Consider the following 18,503-nt stretch of genomic DNA (forward strand, 5'->3'; position numbering starts at 1 on the left):
ATTACATATCAATAATTATATACCACAGTTTAGACAAATTTTATTTAAAAAAAAAAATGACTCCCTCGGTAAGTTAGGAAATTTTGAAAGGTTATCACCTTAAACATATGCGAAGCATGATGAATACATATAAAGCGGCAAGTTTAAACCTGACTGGTTTTAATTCCTGATATTACAGCGACACTGGTCAGTCGGTGAGAAGGAGAATGATTTCCTTTTGAGAGCCGCGCGTGCTCCGATTTCAAGCTGTCTTCGTATCCGTAATGGTGGACATTCGATTAGTAAACACGATTATAAATTACGTCATTAGACCTCGAGTCTTTGAATTTGTCAGCACAATTAAATTTCTTAAAACGTTGCTTTATTTATTAAATGCTTCGATAATTCATTTCAAAGTTAGTGATGACATTATCTTAACCTCAAATTCCAAGTTTCAATTGAAGGATGTAGTAGCCAGGAGTGGAATCAGTTAGATCTTACAGCATTTCGATGTGTTATTTAGAAAATGCTCTCTTCATTATAGAGACTATTTTATCAAAATACGGACTGAAGATACATTTGAAATTAAACGTAAATCATCTTGTTTAACCTTGACCAACCCTTCATCAATGGAGTTTAGGAAACCTCTTAGTACGTTCGAGGAATTCGACGACTCTTAGTAGTCAATTATTATTAATTTAAGGTCCTTGAAGACAGGATGGCTGAAAAAACGACAAAAATGGTAACGAGGTTTCATCCAACCCATGGGGAGAACATCATACTACGTGATGATAGTACAGTTGCTTATCGCTCAGCAAGCTTTGCTAATTCTCTAGCATTCAGTGAAAAGCCATTACAACCTGGTGAAATTTTCCTAGTTGAAATAGAGAAAACTGAAAGCGGTTGGAGCGGTCACATGCGTCTTGGTTTGACTTTAATTGATCCAGCCTCTGTTAAAAACAGTCTGCCACAATATGGCATGCCTAATCTTGTTAAACTAGGCAATACCTGGATCTTCGCTATTACCAAAAGTTACAATATTTGGGATAGCTTTGAAGGTATCGCTGGAACTGGCTATGGTGAGAAACAATTAACTTTTATTATCCTTAGACTATCTTTGTAAGTAATTTTATATTTTATATTGTATAAGGTGAAGGTATTCCTATGAGAGAGAAAAAACTAATCACTGATGGAGTAAAAGTTCAAACATCTCGTGGTGTTATACCATATAATGCTCTTCGACCCAACGCTATTGGATCCCATTATATTTTGCCTACCGATGCTGGTAGTCGTATTGGAATTATGTACGTACCACAAACTGGATCAGATACTGCTGAAATGCATTTTATTATTAACGGAGAAGATCAAGGAATATGTAGTAAGGATATACCTTACAAAGCTGGACCATTACGTGCTGTAGTAGATGTTTATGGTACTACGAAACAAGTGAGAATAGTGCAACTATACGGTGGTATACATTATTCCCTTATTTTCTATATTATTCTCTTTTTAACCTATTTTTAACTTATAATTTATAAAAATATATTTTAATGCAGTGTCAACATTACAAAGCGCCTGTAGAGATGCTATTTTGCAATATACCAAAAGGAACGCAGTAGATTCTCTTCCACTTCCTCGGATATTAAAGGATTATTTACTTTACCAGTCGCAGTGAGAGTTATAACATTCCATTCTATTTTATTTCCTTTTCATTTCTTCTTTTTTTTATCTTCATATATCAACTGCCATTTCGTTTTTTCTTCTTTTTCTATATCACTTTAGGGATTTGTTTTTCTTTTCCTTTTTTTTTTTGCATTTATTTTTGTATTAACTATTTCTATATTGTTATATTATAAAGTCATACATAAATAATATGTCATGAAAAAATTTGTACATCTTTCCATTATTATTATGATTATTATTTAGATAAAGAATGTTTTCATAAAAAAAATCATATTAATATTTGTATATGAGAGTGCATTGAAATAACATTCGCATCTAGTATGTAAGTTATCTCCTTCCAATAATATTATTATTGCTCAATTCGCGAGTGTAAATAATGTAAGAAAATATTGTTAAAAAAAAAAAGGAAAAAGAGGAAGAAGAAGAAACGCGACACTTAAAAAAAAATCAAATAAACCGAAGGCTATTTCTTATTATAAGGCCTTCTCATTCTATTTGAAAATTATTACTATAATTACTATATAATAATAAAATCTATTATTTAACATGACTTTAAATTGAGAACAAAATGAATCTACAATAAGACATGCCCAATGATACTCTATGCGCAAGATTTAATATTTCTTATTAATATCATAATTTGATATAAAAAAAATCATGAAGTAGAAGTAATTATATTGATGAAAATTTTTGGTAGCAATCAACGTATGACTACAGTGAGAATGACTGTATGAATGCATAAAAATCTTTCAAGATCTGAGATGTTTTTCAAAATAAATGTATTTATAACTAAACATTTTTATTCATTCAAATAACACTCTTTCTTTTTTTATTTGTTTGTTTATTTGTTTCTCCAATGAAAATAAAAAAAGATATTTCATTACTCATAATTTAATATATTATTTAACTGTATCAAGATTGTGAAATATAATATTGTAGAATATAATTTTTTAGTAGATCAAATCATCAGTAATCTACCAATTGTAAATTCATTAAAAAGTAAATAATCAGATGAGATCTTAAATATTATTTCCAGAAGATTCGGTTGGAAAATATATGCTAATCAAAATGATGTAAGCAAGAAAAATGCAAAGAAAATTTATCCAACTGATAAGCATCACAACGTGTTTCCAAGATACTTCATTTTTCTTAAGATTTACAAGATTAGTATTATCTTCGGCTTTGATTTCCAATTCAGCGGATGCTTTAGGATCTAAAATGCTAATAAGAAGAATCCGTCCTATTTTACTCTTAACAATTGTAGAAATTCTCATTGAGATCCATGTAGGAGTCTCTGTAGTTAATTCTAATAAACGTCGTAAAATACTTGTCATGATAAGAGTAAAACATGCTAAAGCAAATGACTTTTCATAAAGTTGCACTGTGAAAAAATAAAAATGAACAAAATAAATCGATCTATAAATTTGTCGATTAAAAACAAAATTATTTGTATATAAATGAATACGAAAAAATACTCACGTAACATCGCAGATGCAATAGCAATTCCAGGCATATCCCAAAGAAAAATTTCTGGATATAACAAATGACAAATGAAATTTAAATTAGCAAGTACTATTCGTTCAGTAGATTTTGGATCCATCCATAGAGTCGTCAGCGTCATTATTATTAATACTAAAAATAAAAAAAAAAATAAAAAATTAAATCTATCAACGTAAATCAAATTTTTACCGCCATTACGCATGTGTCGCCATCTTGTTCCCGCTCTTTCTTGGAAATTCGAATTAATTTTCGCAACATGTACGATATATTTGTGTAATAATTTTTTATCTTATATAAAAAAAATATAATAATTTATATAATTTATTAATGAAAAGTATTAACAAAAATTTTACTTACTGATAATTAATAATACGTGAATAGCACGGACAGCGTTATAATGTCGTTTCAAGATAAAATTAAAAGAAATTATTTGAGATGTCATATTCATCCCAAATTTGGAAGGTTCCACGTGGGTAGTAACGTTAGTTTGTACCACATTCCATTCCGTATTTTTTTGAAATTCGTTCATAATATTCTATAAAATATAATTAAAAGAAAATATAAAATATTCAAATAAAATATTTAATCAAATATTTCGTACTCCGGTTTCATGAAGATCAATCTCCTCGTTAGAATAGGACCAGGAACCAATTTGAACGGTACAATTTTGTACGTCGTAAGGCCACCAGGTATAATCCTTAAGACATCTTACTGAAAACTTAGTTGTAAATACACATTTGACTCTACCTGTGTTGGTTAACCAACAATTGTCAAATGGTATTTCGTGTACTTCACTATCCGCAAGATTAAAAAAAAACAAATAAAATGTAAATAAAAATAAATATATATAATCTAAAACGATAAAACTATGGCATATATTAAAATCAACCTACGAGTTGTGCACCATGATATCCGGTGTCCATAATTCTCTACTTATTACGTGAAGGAATTTAACATCGTTAAATTGTGACGGTTCCCAAGTAAGATGGTCATCATACCACATCTTACATACAAATATACAAAAAATAATATTAAAACAAAAAAATATACAAATGTATACAAATACATAAAATATATTATTTTACTCACGATTATTGCCCAACAATGTAATTCCACGTAATCGGCAAACTCATTCTAACAAAAAATATTAACGAAATAAAAGAAGAAAAAAAACAAATATGTTTATTAAATAAAAATCTGAATGTGATGCTTACATTGGTGATAAATTTCGGCAAAAGTCCGAAATAGACAGACGTCTTTGTTTTATGATCTGACACCGGTCTGATACTTTCAACATACTGGCAAAAAAGATGTCTCCTTAATTGAAGAGTCGGAGTCTTTGCTTCGATTTCTTTACATCCTATGCTTTCCTCTATCTCTATCTCGTCATCGTGTAAAGAAAAGACTGCATCACCAAAAGTAATATATCCAATTAATATCAGAGCAAACAAAATAATGTTTACTTTGTTGAACATCATCGTGAGTGATGACAATTAAAACATCCGTACTTAACAACTGAACTGTTTACACGTTAAAATTAAAAAAAACGACGGTACGCCCAATGTAATATAAGAATGCACAGATTAACGACCGCCCACCAGAAATCATATTCTTATCATTTGAAAAGATTTATATATATATATATATATATATATATATATATATATATGCACACCATAACATTATTGGAATAACCAGTTAATTCCAATTAAATCGAAATTATTTTGATGGGAACAATCTTTGAGTCAAAATTCATCAAACTTCGTTTATTTCTTTATGTATTAGATAATAATTATTGAATAAACTATCATTATTATTATTATTATGTTAATTATTATGATTATTATTATTATTACTATTATTATTATTTTAATTATTAGGATTATTATTATTATTACTATTATTATTATTTTAATTATTAGGATTATTATTATTATTACTATTATTATTATTACTATTATTATTATTAATTAGGTTTGGCTTCCTATATTTTGTCACATTAAATATTAAAAGGGTTTCTAAGAATCGAAAGAAGTATTTTCTATAATAACTAAGAATATATGTAATTTATTCAATGTACATACTATAAATATTAAGTAGAATTACAAAATACATTTGTGTATTTTTAAATATAATAATATAATTCAATGAATAAATTTTATGTACAAATTTTTTTTTTTTGGTTGTCGTAAAAAGAAGACATTAAAAAGTATATTATTGATAATTAATTTTAACTCTAATTAGAAGGTACAAGAATAGTGAAACTAATCAAGTAGGTCAAAATAACAGCTATGAAAGACAACCATTCGACGATTGCAGCAAATTGTCTCCAAGATGATTCCTTCTTCCTGTCACTTACTTTCGTTAAATCTGAATTTTCTTCCATTTCATTGGCCAATATACCAGTAGACGAGGTTTTCGATTCATCGTCAGTTAAGATCAAAAAACGTCCAGCTCTGTTATTCAAAACGAAAGTGATTGTTGATGAGATCCAACTTGGTGTTTCCATGTTCATATTTTGTAATTTTCTTAGCAAGACTGTCAAGATCAATGCGAATGCAGCTAACGCAAGAGAATCACGATAAAACAATACTGAAATTGTTAAGACTTTTTAATGAAATCTTTCAATATTGCGCAATCGAACTGTTAATTTATCAAGATACTTACAAATATGTGGTACATTTTCACCATTATGGGGTACTTGCCAATGCAAATCAAAAAGGCAAAGAAAATGACAAATGAAATTTATACCGGCCATTGCTATTCTTTCGGTCGACCTTGAGTCCAACCATAAAACCGTCAATGTTAACACTACCATAGCTTTTGAAAAGAAAAATTATAAACGATCAAAAGAATATTCTAAATGTGATTTTGATTAATATTATCAAGATCAACTAACTTATGGCAGGTGTAACAACAGTGACATGTACCATTCCTGATTGTCTGTCTACAAGAAAAGTATAAATAAGTATAGGGAAGGTATCGTTAGGACAACAATCAAATTTTTTTACGGTCTTCGTAGCACTTGAGATCTTCAAACTCCATTCCGTATTATTCACATAACCGTCCATCTCGTACTATAATTAATCATTATTTTAATAATTGCCTTTTTTATGAAAAAAAAATTCATATGTTCAAGATTTCAAATTTTTCGTAAAAAAAAACAAACTTACTCCTTTTTTGTCGAAATGAAAATTAATTTCTTCTCCAGTGTGCGACCATGAACCAAACCTAATACGACATACGTGCTTATCGTAGGGCCAAAAAGTAAAATCAGTGATACATTTGGTCACGTATGACAATGCCGGTATACACATGACCGAGCCTGTATTGATGAGCAAACATTTGGTCGAGGGAACACCATTTTGTTCTAATGACATATCACCCCTGCAACGTTAATCATTTGATTATAATAAAAATAAATTTAAAAAAAAAGAACACATTTACAAATCTTCAACTATTTTATTTGCTTACGAATTATAAACTGATAAATCTGGTACCCATATTTCATCACTGCTTATATGAAGAGAAGTAATACCATTGAAATTACTAGGATCCCAGGTGAGATGTTCATCCTTCCAGTTCTGTTAATAAAAATGAAAATAAAATCAAGATAAAAATATTTTTAAAGAATAAAAAAGAAATTGAATATGGAATCTTACAAGAATCATCCAACTGTGAAGAGTCATCGTACTGCTGTAGTCATCCTAATTAAAAAATAAAACATAAATAAAAAGAAAGTTACGATATATTTATATTTTAAATAATTAAAATTTGATGTTAGAATTTGCACTAAATAAAATCTTACAAAATCTAAAAACCTCGGTACGAGTTCCATTGTAACATTAGTGACCACTTGATGATTGGTTGTAGGTCGAACGGTTGAATCATATTCACAAAAAAGGTGATTTTTTAATTTCATCATCATCGAAGTATGCTCGATAAGTTTGCATCCAATAAATGATGGGTCCTTGATAGCATCTACAAATTAGAAAATAAAATGTATCTATTAATAATAATAATTAATTAAAAAACCAAAGAGGAAGACAAAGAAAAAGATGAAATTTAGCACATTTTTATAAGTATTTTTTTTTGTTTATTGTTTTCTAAATCACATCAGGTATAATTTTTTAAATTATAAACAAGATAATAGTTAAAAAATCACTCTGTATAAATTTATTAAAAATATGGTGCTAAAATTTTGTCATTCACGTACTAGTCCATTCCAGCAAAAAAATGATAAAGAAACCGAAAAACCACGGTATCCCCATTTTGGTTAAAATGAGCCAACAGCTCCAAGTCGACTAAGTTGGATTGTCATTAGCAGCGAAATAATAACAAAACGCCCCCCATGAAATATGAAACTTTTAACGCCCCCCATACCAGCCTATCAATATCTCTTTGTAAAAATATTTTTCTATTTTTACATTTTTCTTCTTTTTTTTTTAACTGCGATCGTTATAATGCAATTTTCTCCATAATAAGTTCTATTAATTTTTACAGCAATATAATGAAAATTAATCGATTATAAACGTATATCAAATTTATAAATTATATTTAATTTAAAAAAAGAATTTTTTAAAATGAACTTTTATAAAAACTTAATCTATTTTGATTATTTTTAATTTTCTTTTTAACAAGGCCATTTTTAAATATACCCAAAATGAAAAATTAAATTTCGAAATATTTTATTTTGCTTTCCGATTGCATTTCGTAAAATATTTTCTAAATCATTTCAAAATAAATGTATTACATTTTTGTTTATATTATAGAAGAGGTTTTTTTGAGTAATATAAAAGAGAAAGGTAAAAAATAATGACGGATCTAAAAGATCCGCGCTCGCGCGTCATCGTTTATTAATATAAACGTTAACTCTGTTTCTATATATAAATTTCTGAAACGAAGTGAAAAAAAAAAGAAAGAAAAACATGACAATATATTATATAAATATTCTTAATCAATAACCTTATATTTGGATCGTTGAGATTATATGAAAATCGTAGAGGGTATAATTCGATTATTTTCGTTAATATGTTATTATTTAAATTTTATATTATGAAAAAAAAAATGATTTTATTATTTTCTCGTAAATATTTTTTTCATCGTTTTAATTTTCTCAATAATTGGAAATGTCTACTCCAATTCCTTACAATGTGCATAGGAAATGGAACATGATTTTTCTGTCCTTTTCTTTTTTTCATCGATAACAGAGTAAAAGTGCAGCGCGTGGCAAATAGGAAAATGCGCATGCGCGACCACGTAAAATGTTCAGTCGGCAACAAACTGCCAACAAACGCTACTTCAGTGCCTTCGAGACAGTGTTGTCATTTGCCTTATTGTTTACCACGTTCTTTGCAAGATGTCATCTGGTGGCTGGGAAGTAGTTGGAAAAAATAAAAAAGATCGTAGTAATGGAAAAGCAACTAAATTAACGAAAGCAGAAAAGAAGAAATTTATCGAAAATGCTCCAAAAGTCGAAGACTTTCGTAAGGCAATGTTTAACCTAACTCAATGTTTATCTATAGTTTATCTCTATCTTCTTTTTACTGATAAAATTTCATGAATCTTTTATTGTCAATTTTAAATTAAATTTATTAAAATGATATAATATTTTATTCATATCTATTAATATTTGCATAATTGTGAAAATATATTTGATTATATGATCAAACATACACTATAGATGCCAATTAAAGAGTAACTTTCATTAAGTGAAAGCGTGAAAGATTATTAATAGTATATCTCTTTTTCTTAGTTCCGTTAAATCAAGTGAAAACTTTGTACGACAATTTGGAGAGCAATAAGGAAAATAAGAAATTAGTTAAGGAAAAAGACAATAAGACAAAGGAAAATGAGGAAAGAAGAAGGCAACAAAAACAACAGCAACAACAGACTGAGAAAAAGAAACAAGAACCTAAGGAGAAACCACCAAAGACGATAAAAGATGCTCTTAATGCGGTATATGCGTATAATTTTTATTTTTCCATTGGATTTTTATGCTACAATTTAATATTTATCTCTCATTTTTGTTATATTTACAGATTAATCCTGACGATTTCTCAGATATTTTAACTACTGGTAAACTCCAGTATCCAGAAGCTCCACTAATATGGTTAAAGAATCTCGTTGCGTATCTTAATGTTAAGATACCAATTGAGAAAGAAGATGCTGTATTTTCTGGAAAACCTAAAGATTATCCATTAAGTATTGTACCAAAATCAATATCATCTACCATGGAAAGAGCTGTTACAATGGCGGGTCAACAAACGGCTCAATTATTTTATGAAATTACTTTAACTGCCATGGCTACCGATATGGCCAAAGGAACACCCGTCGTTGGTCATAAAATATTTTTGCAACTTTTGGCTCGTTTGAATCCAAAAATGACCATAGCTAATATTCCTAAATTAATAAGCGTAAGAAATTCTTATCAAAATAGAAAAGCCATAGGTTTGTCTTTACTCTGGGCACTATCGCAGGCCGGCGAAAAAGATTTAGTCGTTGGCCTGAAGGTGTGGCACGAAGTGATGTCACCATTATTGATAACTAAAAGTTATGCCAACTATGTTGTACAACTTCTAAATGATCTTGTTTTTGGCCATGAAAACGTACAAGATCTTACTCCAGAACTTTATTTAAATATAATAGAAGATACTTATTCTGGAAAATATAACATTCCTCTAACCGTTGGAAAGGATATAGATATTAGCATAGAAAAGTTAAGAGTAAGTGTTTTTTCTTTTTTACAAAGAAATTAATATATATATATATATATATAAATTAAAAATAATAGCTAAAAGTTATTATTATCAATATGAATTAATTTTTTTTAGTTGATATTATTCAAAAATAAAACTAAAATAAATGATTCAAAATTCTTTGAAACACTGATTGGTAAAATCAACCAGAAAATAAATCAAAACTATAGAGATGAATTAGTAAAAGCACTTGCAGCTTGTATTATTACAGATGTCCGTTGCCTTTATACTTGGAAATCTATTTATCTAAAGAATTTATATCAATCTAATCTTCTTTTAACATATATCGGTAAGAATATATATATATTTTTGTATTACATAAAATTAAATTTCAGTGATTAAACATTTTTATTTTCTTTTGTTTTTTAACAGAAAACAATTGGGATTCCTTAAAATCAAATCTAAATACAGAATCTTTCAAAGAAACTCTTTTGTTCTTCCAAAATAGTAACGAAAAGTGGAAAAAGGGGAAAGAAGAAAGCCTTGCTAATTCTTGTATCAAAATACGTGACGTAAGTTGAATATTGTAATTATAATTTGTTTGACAATCTATTACAAATATTATGCTCGAGCATACAAGGATACAAAAGAATTATGACTATCTATATAAATATAATAGATATTGCGATTAGAATATTACTATTAATGTTTGATCGCATAATTTATATTTTAACATTTAAACTTTAATTCAGTATTATTTTTCTATAATCTAAAAGGCAATAAATAAGTAACGAAATATATAGTAACAAAAAATTTATATATATTAATAGTATTAAATGTAAGAAAAAAGTATTTTAAAAATATTTTAAAGAGATGATGAAAATATAGAAATATCATAGAATACGATAGTACCGATTATTGTGTAGAAAAGATAACTACTAAACTAAACTATAAACTATGTAAGTCCAGTTAGGTCGTAAATTCTGCTCCAGAAAGTAGAATGAGTTAGTATTTTCACATAAACCAACATAAAGTAAAGAAATTTAAGTAAACTTCTAACTTTACTTAAAAATACTTAACTTTAAAAATTGTAAGTTCTCTTCAAAATTCTGATTATAATTTAAAAAACAAGCGCGCCAATTGAAAAATCTTTTGAAATAGCGTGGTCCAATAATATAATGACAAATGTATATACGCGTTGTCATTGGTTGTTTATTATTTCGAAACAATCGGTGGTGTAAACAAATGTTAATCGTTATCATTTAAATCTTTTTTAATTTTTATTTATGAGTTGTTTGGATTAGAGTTATTATTATTTTTTCTTCTATACGTATTAATAACCTTAGAGGTTAGGTTGTTTTCGTATGCGCACTATCGATCGCACGTTACCCCTCGTCATCACCAGTAACGACATTGACATCGTATGTACGCTTGTATCAGTTCTCTAACGATCTGTTCTTTATTATTCTACGTGAATTTAATAATACAATTAGACCTAGATTTTCTTTAATTTTTAATTCTAGAAGGTAAGCTAACGATGTAATATTTGTTATCGTTTATTCTTGTTTATCTACAATATGTAATTAATGAAAGAGAAGATTATTAGATAATAATTCGTTTTTCTCTTTCTCTCTTCCTCCTATTCTTACCAATAGTAATTCCGTTAATACGATTTGAAAAACCTTGACGTTACATATTGATTTTCCTCCTTATAATACTAATTATCATAAATTTTTATTTGCGTTTATTTTTTAGGCCATATTAAAGAAAATGACTGCTTCCAACGATAAAAAATTTCCTTGGAAAAGAGGAAGTTTATTTTTGTTAATACTTATTGGTGCTATTTTAACTTATGATTGTCAAAAACATGGCAGTTTTGAAGGTAAGTTGTATTATAATTTTGTTATCTAATTACTAACAGTTAATTATTTCCTATTTCATAGTATTTATGTTGTGCGTTTTTGTTATTATTATTATTTTCTTTTTCTTATTAGCTTCAGATACAGGAAAATTATTAAGAAGTAGTGGAATAACTGCACAAACATCGAAATTATGGTCGACAACTAAGGTCTATACCAATAAAATAGGTGAAACTATAAAAAATAGTTCACCAGAATATTACAAAATTGTTGCTGACTTTTGTACACCATACATTAAATTAGGATTTGATTTGTATCTGATAACAAGAAATCTTTCTATGCGATTGTATAATAATGTAGCATTATGCATAGAAAAAAATATACCCGTGGTTCATGAAACAGTATGTATACACGTAAATTATTTATTAAATTATATTTTTATATAAATATTTAAATTAATTTAGCTTGTATTTTTATTAAACGCAACTTTGAATTGTTTATTCTTCTGCAGATCGAGCATTATTTTCCGGGAATTATTGAAGAAACTAAAAAGCAAAGCATTCGAGGGCTTCAACTCGTTAAAACTTATTCAATAATAGCCGGAGAAAAACTTATCGAACATTTCCATTTTGCAAGCCATTGGTTACAAACAAATGTTTTCGTGTAAGTTTTTAAATAATATTAAGTTATTCTATAATAATTATAGTTTATTTATTTTTCTTTTTATTAATATTAATTTCTTTATTGTTTTGTTTTAGCGGTAAACTCAGTCCAGAAAATCTTCAAAATTATGCCAATCATGCTATAGATGTAACGCAGACATACGCCAGTCAAACTTACGATTGGGTATACGAAAAAGTACAATCATTTTCAAAAGTTTCATGAAATAATTGAGTTATATAATTTCCAATTGATTTCATTATTTTTAAATGGAATCTCCTTCTATCTCTGCATTTATTTGTTAAGAAATGAAAGAAAGGTTGTATAGTTTCAATGATCATGTCATGTCGGCCATCGTACCTGTGATATTCCAAAAATGTGTCTCCTATCCAAATCTTGGCATTTATAATATGTATTTCCGAAACATATTGAACATTTATCGACGATGATTATATACGTAGATATGAAATCTTTTTTTTAACTTGTTACTAGTATCAAAAACGAAACACGTCTGTTAATGAAGACAAAATTTTAGTTCAATAACATTTATCTAAGTACTTTCTGTAATATTTATTAATGTATTTGGAAAACCTTTTTCTTTTTTTTATGTATACTCATCAAATAACATATTAAATAAAATTTATTATGTTTTCCGATATATTCACAAAGACATTCAAAAATTATACTTTTTAAATGTTAAAATAACATTACATAGAATAACAAATTAATAAAAAAAAAAATTACAATTTGTAAATGTTTTCATAGTAGTAATAATAAAAACAGACAAATAATCTATGAAATTTAGCAATCATTATTTAATACAAGTGTACAGGTAATAATCGTAGGAATAACAAATAATATATTAATAAACTTAGCAATAAACAATTATTATTAATAATTATGATAATATTAATTAATAATGATACTAATAATAATAATAATAATATAAAGAAGAATAAGAATTATGATAATATCAATGATAGTGCATCTGATTAACAAAAGGTGATTGTTGTTGTTGGCAATAGCAATAATTTTAACAAAAATAAGTAGGCACACGTGAACCTATTTTTGGACAAATTTAGGTTTGTAGATTTATTTTACAATTGCACCAAATGCACCAAAAAATTAGCTCGTATATGCTTATTTATTATATTGTAGTTTTGTGAAGGAAGAGATCAATGGAATGTGGTATCCGAAAATAACCACGAAAGCTATGCGTGTAAAAATGAGTTTTGCCCTTTCTTCTTTTTTATATATATATATATATATATATTTTTCGTTATTTGTCAGTAAATGCTTCTGGTAAACTTTTAGTCTTACTTAGAACGTGGTTTTTTTTTTTATATCCCTGATTATTCGTAATAAATACGGCACGCATATAAAATGCATATGAACAGTGCTTTCTTGAAAAATATGCAATTATTACTCATTCATTGCGACACACCTTATAAATCATTTGGAAAAAATACTTTCATTGTATTTTTGTATATTTGGTTGCAAAGATATTCTTCCTCTTCATCCCTGATACGAGCAAGTATCTCCAATATTTGACTGCAATTAAGAATATATAAATAATATATTTCTCTTTTCTTTAAATCTTGTAAAACGCGTGTTAATAGTAAAAATTACTTACACTATCGTACAGGGCTCATTTCTTCCTTTGACCATACGATCGGGTTGCCATTTCTCTTTTTTAACAGAAGGAAAATGAGTAATAACATCCTTCGCCGAAGCATGAGTTGCTCTGATTTCGCACCAAGGACAATCCGTTTCGATCATAAGCCTGTCTGACGGAATAGATGTGATCGAGAATAGGTTGTCTTCTGTTTTGAGAGAACTGTTAACATGAATTACTGAAAAATACAAGTTTAAATAATAATAAATGTAAAAGACAAACAATAATTGCCTACCATCCATTAATACCGATGTACAATCCCAATTGTAAAATAGAATTAGCTTCTTCCGGATTACCGTCGAAAGAATGAACTACACCGGGAGTTATTTTATCCTTGTGCTTTCTCAGAATACGTACAAAATCTTCGCTGGCGTTACGACAATGTAAAAACATCGGTAATTTTAAGATCGAACACAAAGACAATTGCATTTCAAAATATTTTTTTTGAATCTCTTTAGGACAAAATTGCAATCTATCATAATCTAAACCCATCTCTCCGATGGCTACTACTTTGTCCTTATTTTCCAATGCTAAGTCTGACAATGATTTGAGATAATCCTCTGGATTTTCATACTCTTCAAACTCGTTACAACGAGTTGGATGACAACCAACCGTCGAAAATAATCTTTCTGAAAAACACATTGAAATATAATTCAGCTTAGAGAATTAAATTTGATTGATAAAATAAAGATAAAAATGTAATACCTCAGAAATATTTGTATAATAGCATAAGTTAAATGTGTAATGCCATTCGCATGCATTTTCTTGTCACAGATACAGAACAGAATCACAGCAACCATAGCATCTCTCTCTCAGCATTTCCTTCTCGCACAATTATCGTATAAAGATCTAATGACAATAAATATAAGTTATGTTATATAACATAAAATCTATAAACTCATAATCATGAGAATTATGTACTATAGATAGAGCTTTATGTTGTTCCTGATAGAGAGACGCGACAGTAACAATGCTCCATTTATTTTCATTATTTTTATTATTTTAGTTAATATTTTGGCACATTGTCATCAACAATTTTTTACATGCTCATTTAGTTAATTAACAAAAATAAAATAAAATAAAAAAACTCACCATCCGTTTTAGCTATCTCTAAAGCTTTTTTGCTCTCCTCTATATTACCCGCAGTGATAATAATTCTTGAAAGATTATTATCCCAACTGCGCTGCAGTACTTTATCTAAATCTGGCTGATGTTTCTGTGAACCATGATAAATTCCTTGATACATGGGATCGGTTAGATTTGCTCCAATATCTGCCAAAATATTAAATTATTCAAATATTTTCCTTTAATAATCACAACGATGTAATCTCATACTTTGTGAAATATTTTTTTACACACATGTAACTATTATAATAATTATAATATAATTACGTTAATGAAGTGAAATAATTTAAAAAAATATATATAAATAAATATGGTACCTATAAATTTTCGTAAATTAGTCATTCTGGCAGCAAGCATAAAATATGAATATTGAATGACAATCGAAAAAAGGCACGGCACACCCTGAGAGGTTAGCAGGTGTCCTTTAGTTAACCGGCTCTATGAGTTGACACATGGACGATTGTACCGTTTCCAAAGCTTTGACGTTTTCATTTCCCATACGTTACAAGTAGTACTTAGCTATCATTGGTGCAATTTTTGTGTTAGAGCAACTACTTCATTTGCGAGATCTAACGAGAGATAAATTTCAGGGGTGACAACCCAGAAAAAGTGATATGATAACGAATTCGAGATTCCTCTATCGATATTGAAACGTTTTTACGATACTTTTCCTGTTATTTTCATTAATTCATTTTTCGCTGTATAGTGCAGTAATAACAATAATAATAATAGAAAAAAAAACAAAAATATAGATTTAAAGTAATATTAATTTTTATTTGAAAAATGAAATAAATTTCTACATAAATGTATACACAACTACTACAGTAGTTACAACAATAATATATTAAATTATAATTTTTTTGTATAATTATATTAATTATTTTTTATTAGAAGAAATAATTTCTACAAATGTGAACGCATCGATCCTTTTATTAAAGGGCTATATTATTGATTATTTTTTCTCTTCCATTTTTTACTTTCTTCTTTATTAAAAATCTTATAATACAATTGAAGTACCATATTAATCATGCATGAATCATTTTTAGTAAGTCTTTTTAATCATCATTTCAAATTGATATTAGATTAATTTACAAATGTAATAATAATCTTACAGTATTGCAAATGCACCATTATTACTAAGTCTTTTGTTCTGAAACACAGTGAATGTGTTAAACACGTAATTTATGAAAGTAGTATTATTGAAGTGATTTAACAATGGCATTGATTTTTTCAACACATTCTTCTTTTTTTCTATTGATAATTGATTCTGCTTCAACGAATTGTTGACGACCAATTTTTCCTGGTACTAGTTTATCTACATAGAGTGATTGTTGTTGGTTGTAAAGTTCTTTCAATAGTTTGTCATATTTTTGAAGTTCTTGAACACGTTCGTACATATCTCCTGACTCTCCCTTTAAACGTTGAGCTATTTCGGCAACAGCGCTTGTTGCACTTTTGTATTCTTGATTAATGCTCTTTACAGCAGATAAAAATGCATTGGCATCTTTGTTAGTTTTTACGTAATTCAATTGATCATCTAATTCATTGTACGAGGTTACTCGGCGGTCTTGTGCAGCTAAAATTTTTTCACACTGACCAGCAATACGTAATTTACTTTCTGATATTTCATCTTTATCAATAGAAAAGTCCAATCGAACATATGTTATGACCAACAAAAATAACAAATACAATGCAAGCGCTACAAGTAATGGTTCTTGTAACATCAAAAGACGAGGGAAAGTATATTTCAATTTGAAATTTTGAATATGGTTTTCAACTAAATTCTTTTTAGTGACAGAAATGACAGGACGACCTGTAGTATCCAAGTAAGTATAATGTAAGCCATCTGGCAGTCGTGTAGCTGGATATGGTAAAGTTAATTTAATATTACGTGATCCTTCTGGTAGAATAATTTTGACAACTAACTCGTCTACAACCATGTCATCAAAAATATGGTCCAATAATCTCATTTCCAATGCATATTCATCTCCAGAATGGAATAAATACTCATAGCTGGGTACATTATAACCAATTGTGTAACGTGTTTTCCATCCGCCAAATAATGGAAATCTTGGTCGTAAATTCAATTCTACAGAATCCTTTTTAATACGTGTGTGCGATGTAGAAATATTTCCAATTTCGTCTCTATAATAAATGTCAGAAGCAGCAGCAGGCAGAATAGTATCAAAACTTTGAATGCTTGCTTGTCCGGTTTTAGTTTCGCGTGCGTATTCGTAACGAGAAAAAGATCCCTTTAGTTGAGCACCAGTGTGTACTAAATCAATGCTTTCTTCTACAGCAATATTACCCCAATGAGATATCTCAATAGATCTTTCGATTCTAGTAACTGTGAGGAATTTATTATTATTTTCAAAATGTACTGTTAATTCCTCATAAGAAAATGGTTGCAACTTTTCGTATGGTCCATAAGTAATCGTCGAATCACTTTGGAATACAGGTTTAATCTTGGAATAACTTTCAACGTTACGACTAGGTAATGATACAGTTGTAGTTAATTTTCCAACAGTATAAGGACTATAGATGTAAACATTTCCAATGTATTTAATAAGTTGTTTTTCTTTCTGCGTAATCTGTTTGGGATGCGGTATCAATTCATGAGTAAATATAGTTTCTACTTCTACAGACATAGTACGACCCTGCGATAAGGCATCTTTGAGATCGATAGAGTAAAATATTTTATCTGGATGCTTGTCTACTTTAGTTTCTTTAACTTTAAGTTCTATTCTTCCAGATTCACGTTGAGCAGATATGTAACTGAGAGTGCCTTTGTGACCAGGATCAATGGCAAATAAAAATTGTCTTATCTGTCGATCTTTACTTCCATTTTCTAATATTATTCTCGTTGTTATCTTCGTCAATTGTGACTGCAAATCGATATGTTTTTCCACTATCTTCAAACTTAAATCCGGATCCACGAGGTCAGCGGCATTAAGAAAACGAATATGTAAAATCAAAAGCAATGCAATGGTACTCCATATTATACTATTTAAATGACTTCGAAACATACTTTTTGTCATTAGTTTTATCTAAGAGAATTATTTATGATTATTCTATTAATTCTTAGAATCGAGCCGGTAAATGTATTACTGACAATAACTGACATGAACGTGGCGTACCCTTATGGCGTTTAAAGGCATTCATCAGACGTGGCTATCAGTCTTACCAAAATTTACTAAATATTTCACTATACTAACTTTTTGAACTAAAATTTAACAAATCCAGTTCCCTCATGATTTTTTCAATATATTTCAATTTTTAAATACATTTTTTTATAAATAAAAATTATATAAATAATTATTTAAT

The 18,503-nt window shown here is 28.3% G+C and overlaps 6 protein-coding genes across 7 annotated transcripts; 2 read left to right on the plus strand and 4 right to left on the minus strand.

Moving 5' to 3' along the window:
• The first annotated feature begins 199 nt into the window (after window positions 1-199).
• Window positions 200-2,456, plus strand: LOC149030928 (neuralized-like protein 2). The gene is made up of 4 exons (XM_089177410.1): window positions 200-570; window positions 683-1,058; window positions 1,130-1,450; window positions 1,536-2,456. Exons 1-4 carry the CDS (start codon window positions 490-492, stop codon window positions 1,652-1,654), a joined length of 897 nt encoding a protein of 298 aa, XP_089033536.1. The 5' UTR covers window positions 200-489; the 3' UTR covers window positions 1,655-2,456.
• Window positions 1,692-4,930, minus strand: nAChRb2 (nicotinic acetylcholine receptor beta2 subunit). The gene is made up of 7 exons (XM_089177406.1): window positions 4,377-4,930; window positions 4,252-4,296; window positions 4,056-4,165; window positions 3,764-3,956; window positions 3,520-3,697; window positions 3,142-3,294; window positions 1,692-3,043 (listed from the first exon to the last, which is right to left on the minus strand). Exons 1-7 carry the CDS (start codon window positions 4,638-4,640, stop codon window positions 2,682-2,684), a joined length of 1,305 nt encoding a protein of 434 aa, XP_089033532.1. The 5' UTR covers window positions 4,641-4,930; the 3' UTR covers window positions 1,692-2,681.
• A 283-nt stretch (window positions 4,931-5,213) lies between these two features.
• LOC107074060 (nicotinic acetylcholine receptor alpha9 subunit) lies at window positions 5,214-8,343 on the minus strand. Of its 2 annotated transcripts, none has more exons than XM_089177408.1 (8): window positions 8,128-8,343; window positions 6,971-7,143; window positions 6,825-6,869; window positions 6,637-6,746; window positions 6,336-6,549; window positions 6,062-6,239; window positions 5,830-5,982; window positions 5,214-5,754 (listed from the first exon to the last, which is right to left on the minus strand). In XM_089177408.1, the coding sequence occupies exons 2-8, from the start codon at window positions 7,088-7,090 to the stop codon at window positions 5,399-5,401; spliced, it is 1,176 nt and encodes a 391-aa protein (XP_089033534.1). In that variant the 5' UTR covers window positions 7,091-7,143; window positions 8,128-8,343; the 3' UTR covers window positions 5,214-5,398. The 2 variants fall into 2 exon arrangements, with proteins under 2 accessions (XP_089033534.1, XP_089033533.1); XM_089177407.1 differs by lacking the exon at window positions 8,128-8,343 and adding an exon at window positions 7,379-7,533.
• A 106-nt stretch (window positions 8,344-8,449) lies between these two features.
• On the plus strand, window positions 8,450-12,853 carry Tmem214 (Transmembrane protein 214). Its single transcript, XM_015335336.2, has 9 exons — window positions 8,450-8,648; window positions 8,918-9,120; window positions 9,204-9,887; window positions 9,996-10,209; window positions 10,293-10,432; window positions 11,616-11,742; window positions 11,855-12,120; window positions 12,231-12,382; window positions 12,478-12,853. Exons 1-9 carry the CDS (start codon window positions 8,522-8,524, stop codon window positions 12,602-12,604), a joined length of 2,040 nt encoding a protein of 679 aa, XP_015190822.1. The 5' UTR covers window positions 8,450-8,521; the 3' UTR covers window positions 12,605-12,853.
• A 319-nt stretch (window positions 12,854-13,172) lies between these two features.
• On the minus strand, window positions 13,173-15,770 carry LOC107074167 (deoxyribonuclease TATDN1). The gene is made up of 5 exons (XM_015335340.2): window positions 15,497-15,770; window positions 15,147-15,326; window positions 14,290-14,683; window positions 14,013-14,216; window positions 13,173-13,930 (listed from the first exon to the last, which is right to left on the minus strand). Exons 1-5 carry the CDS (start codon window positions 15,534-15,536, stop codon window positions 13,825-13,827), a joined length of 924 nt encoding a protein of 307 aa, XP_015190826.1. The 5' UTR covers window positions 15,537-15,770; the 3' UTR covers window positions 13,173-13,824.
• A 364-nt stretch (window positions 15,771-16,134) lies between these two features.
• Window positions 16,135-18,347, minus strand: LOC107074165 (ribophorin I). The gene has a single exon (XM_015335338.2). It carries the CDS (start codon window positions 18,215-18,217, stop codon window positions 16,376-16,378), a length of 1,842 nt encoding a protein of 613 aa, XP_015190824.1. The 5' UTR covers window positions 18,218-18,347; the 3' UTR covers window positions 16,135-16,375.
• Window positions 18,348-18,503: the final 156 nt, after the last annotated feature.

The sequence above is a fragment of the Polistes dominula genome, unplaced genomic scaffold, assembly GCF_049000335.1.
Source record: "Polistes dominula isolate Pdom_NZ unplaced genomic scaffold, Pdom_raw_medaka contig_20, whole genome shotgun sequence".
NCBI lineage: Eukaryota > Metazoa > Arthropoda > Insecta > Hymenoptera > Vespidae > Polistes > Polistes dominula.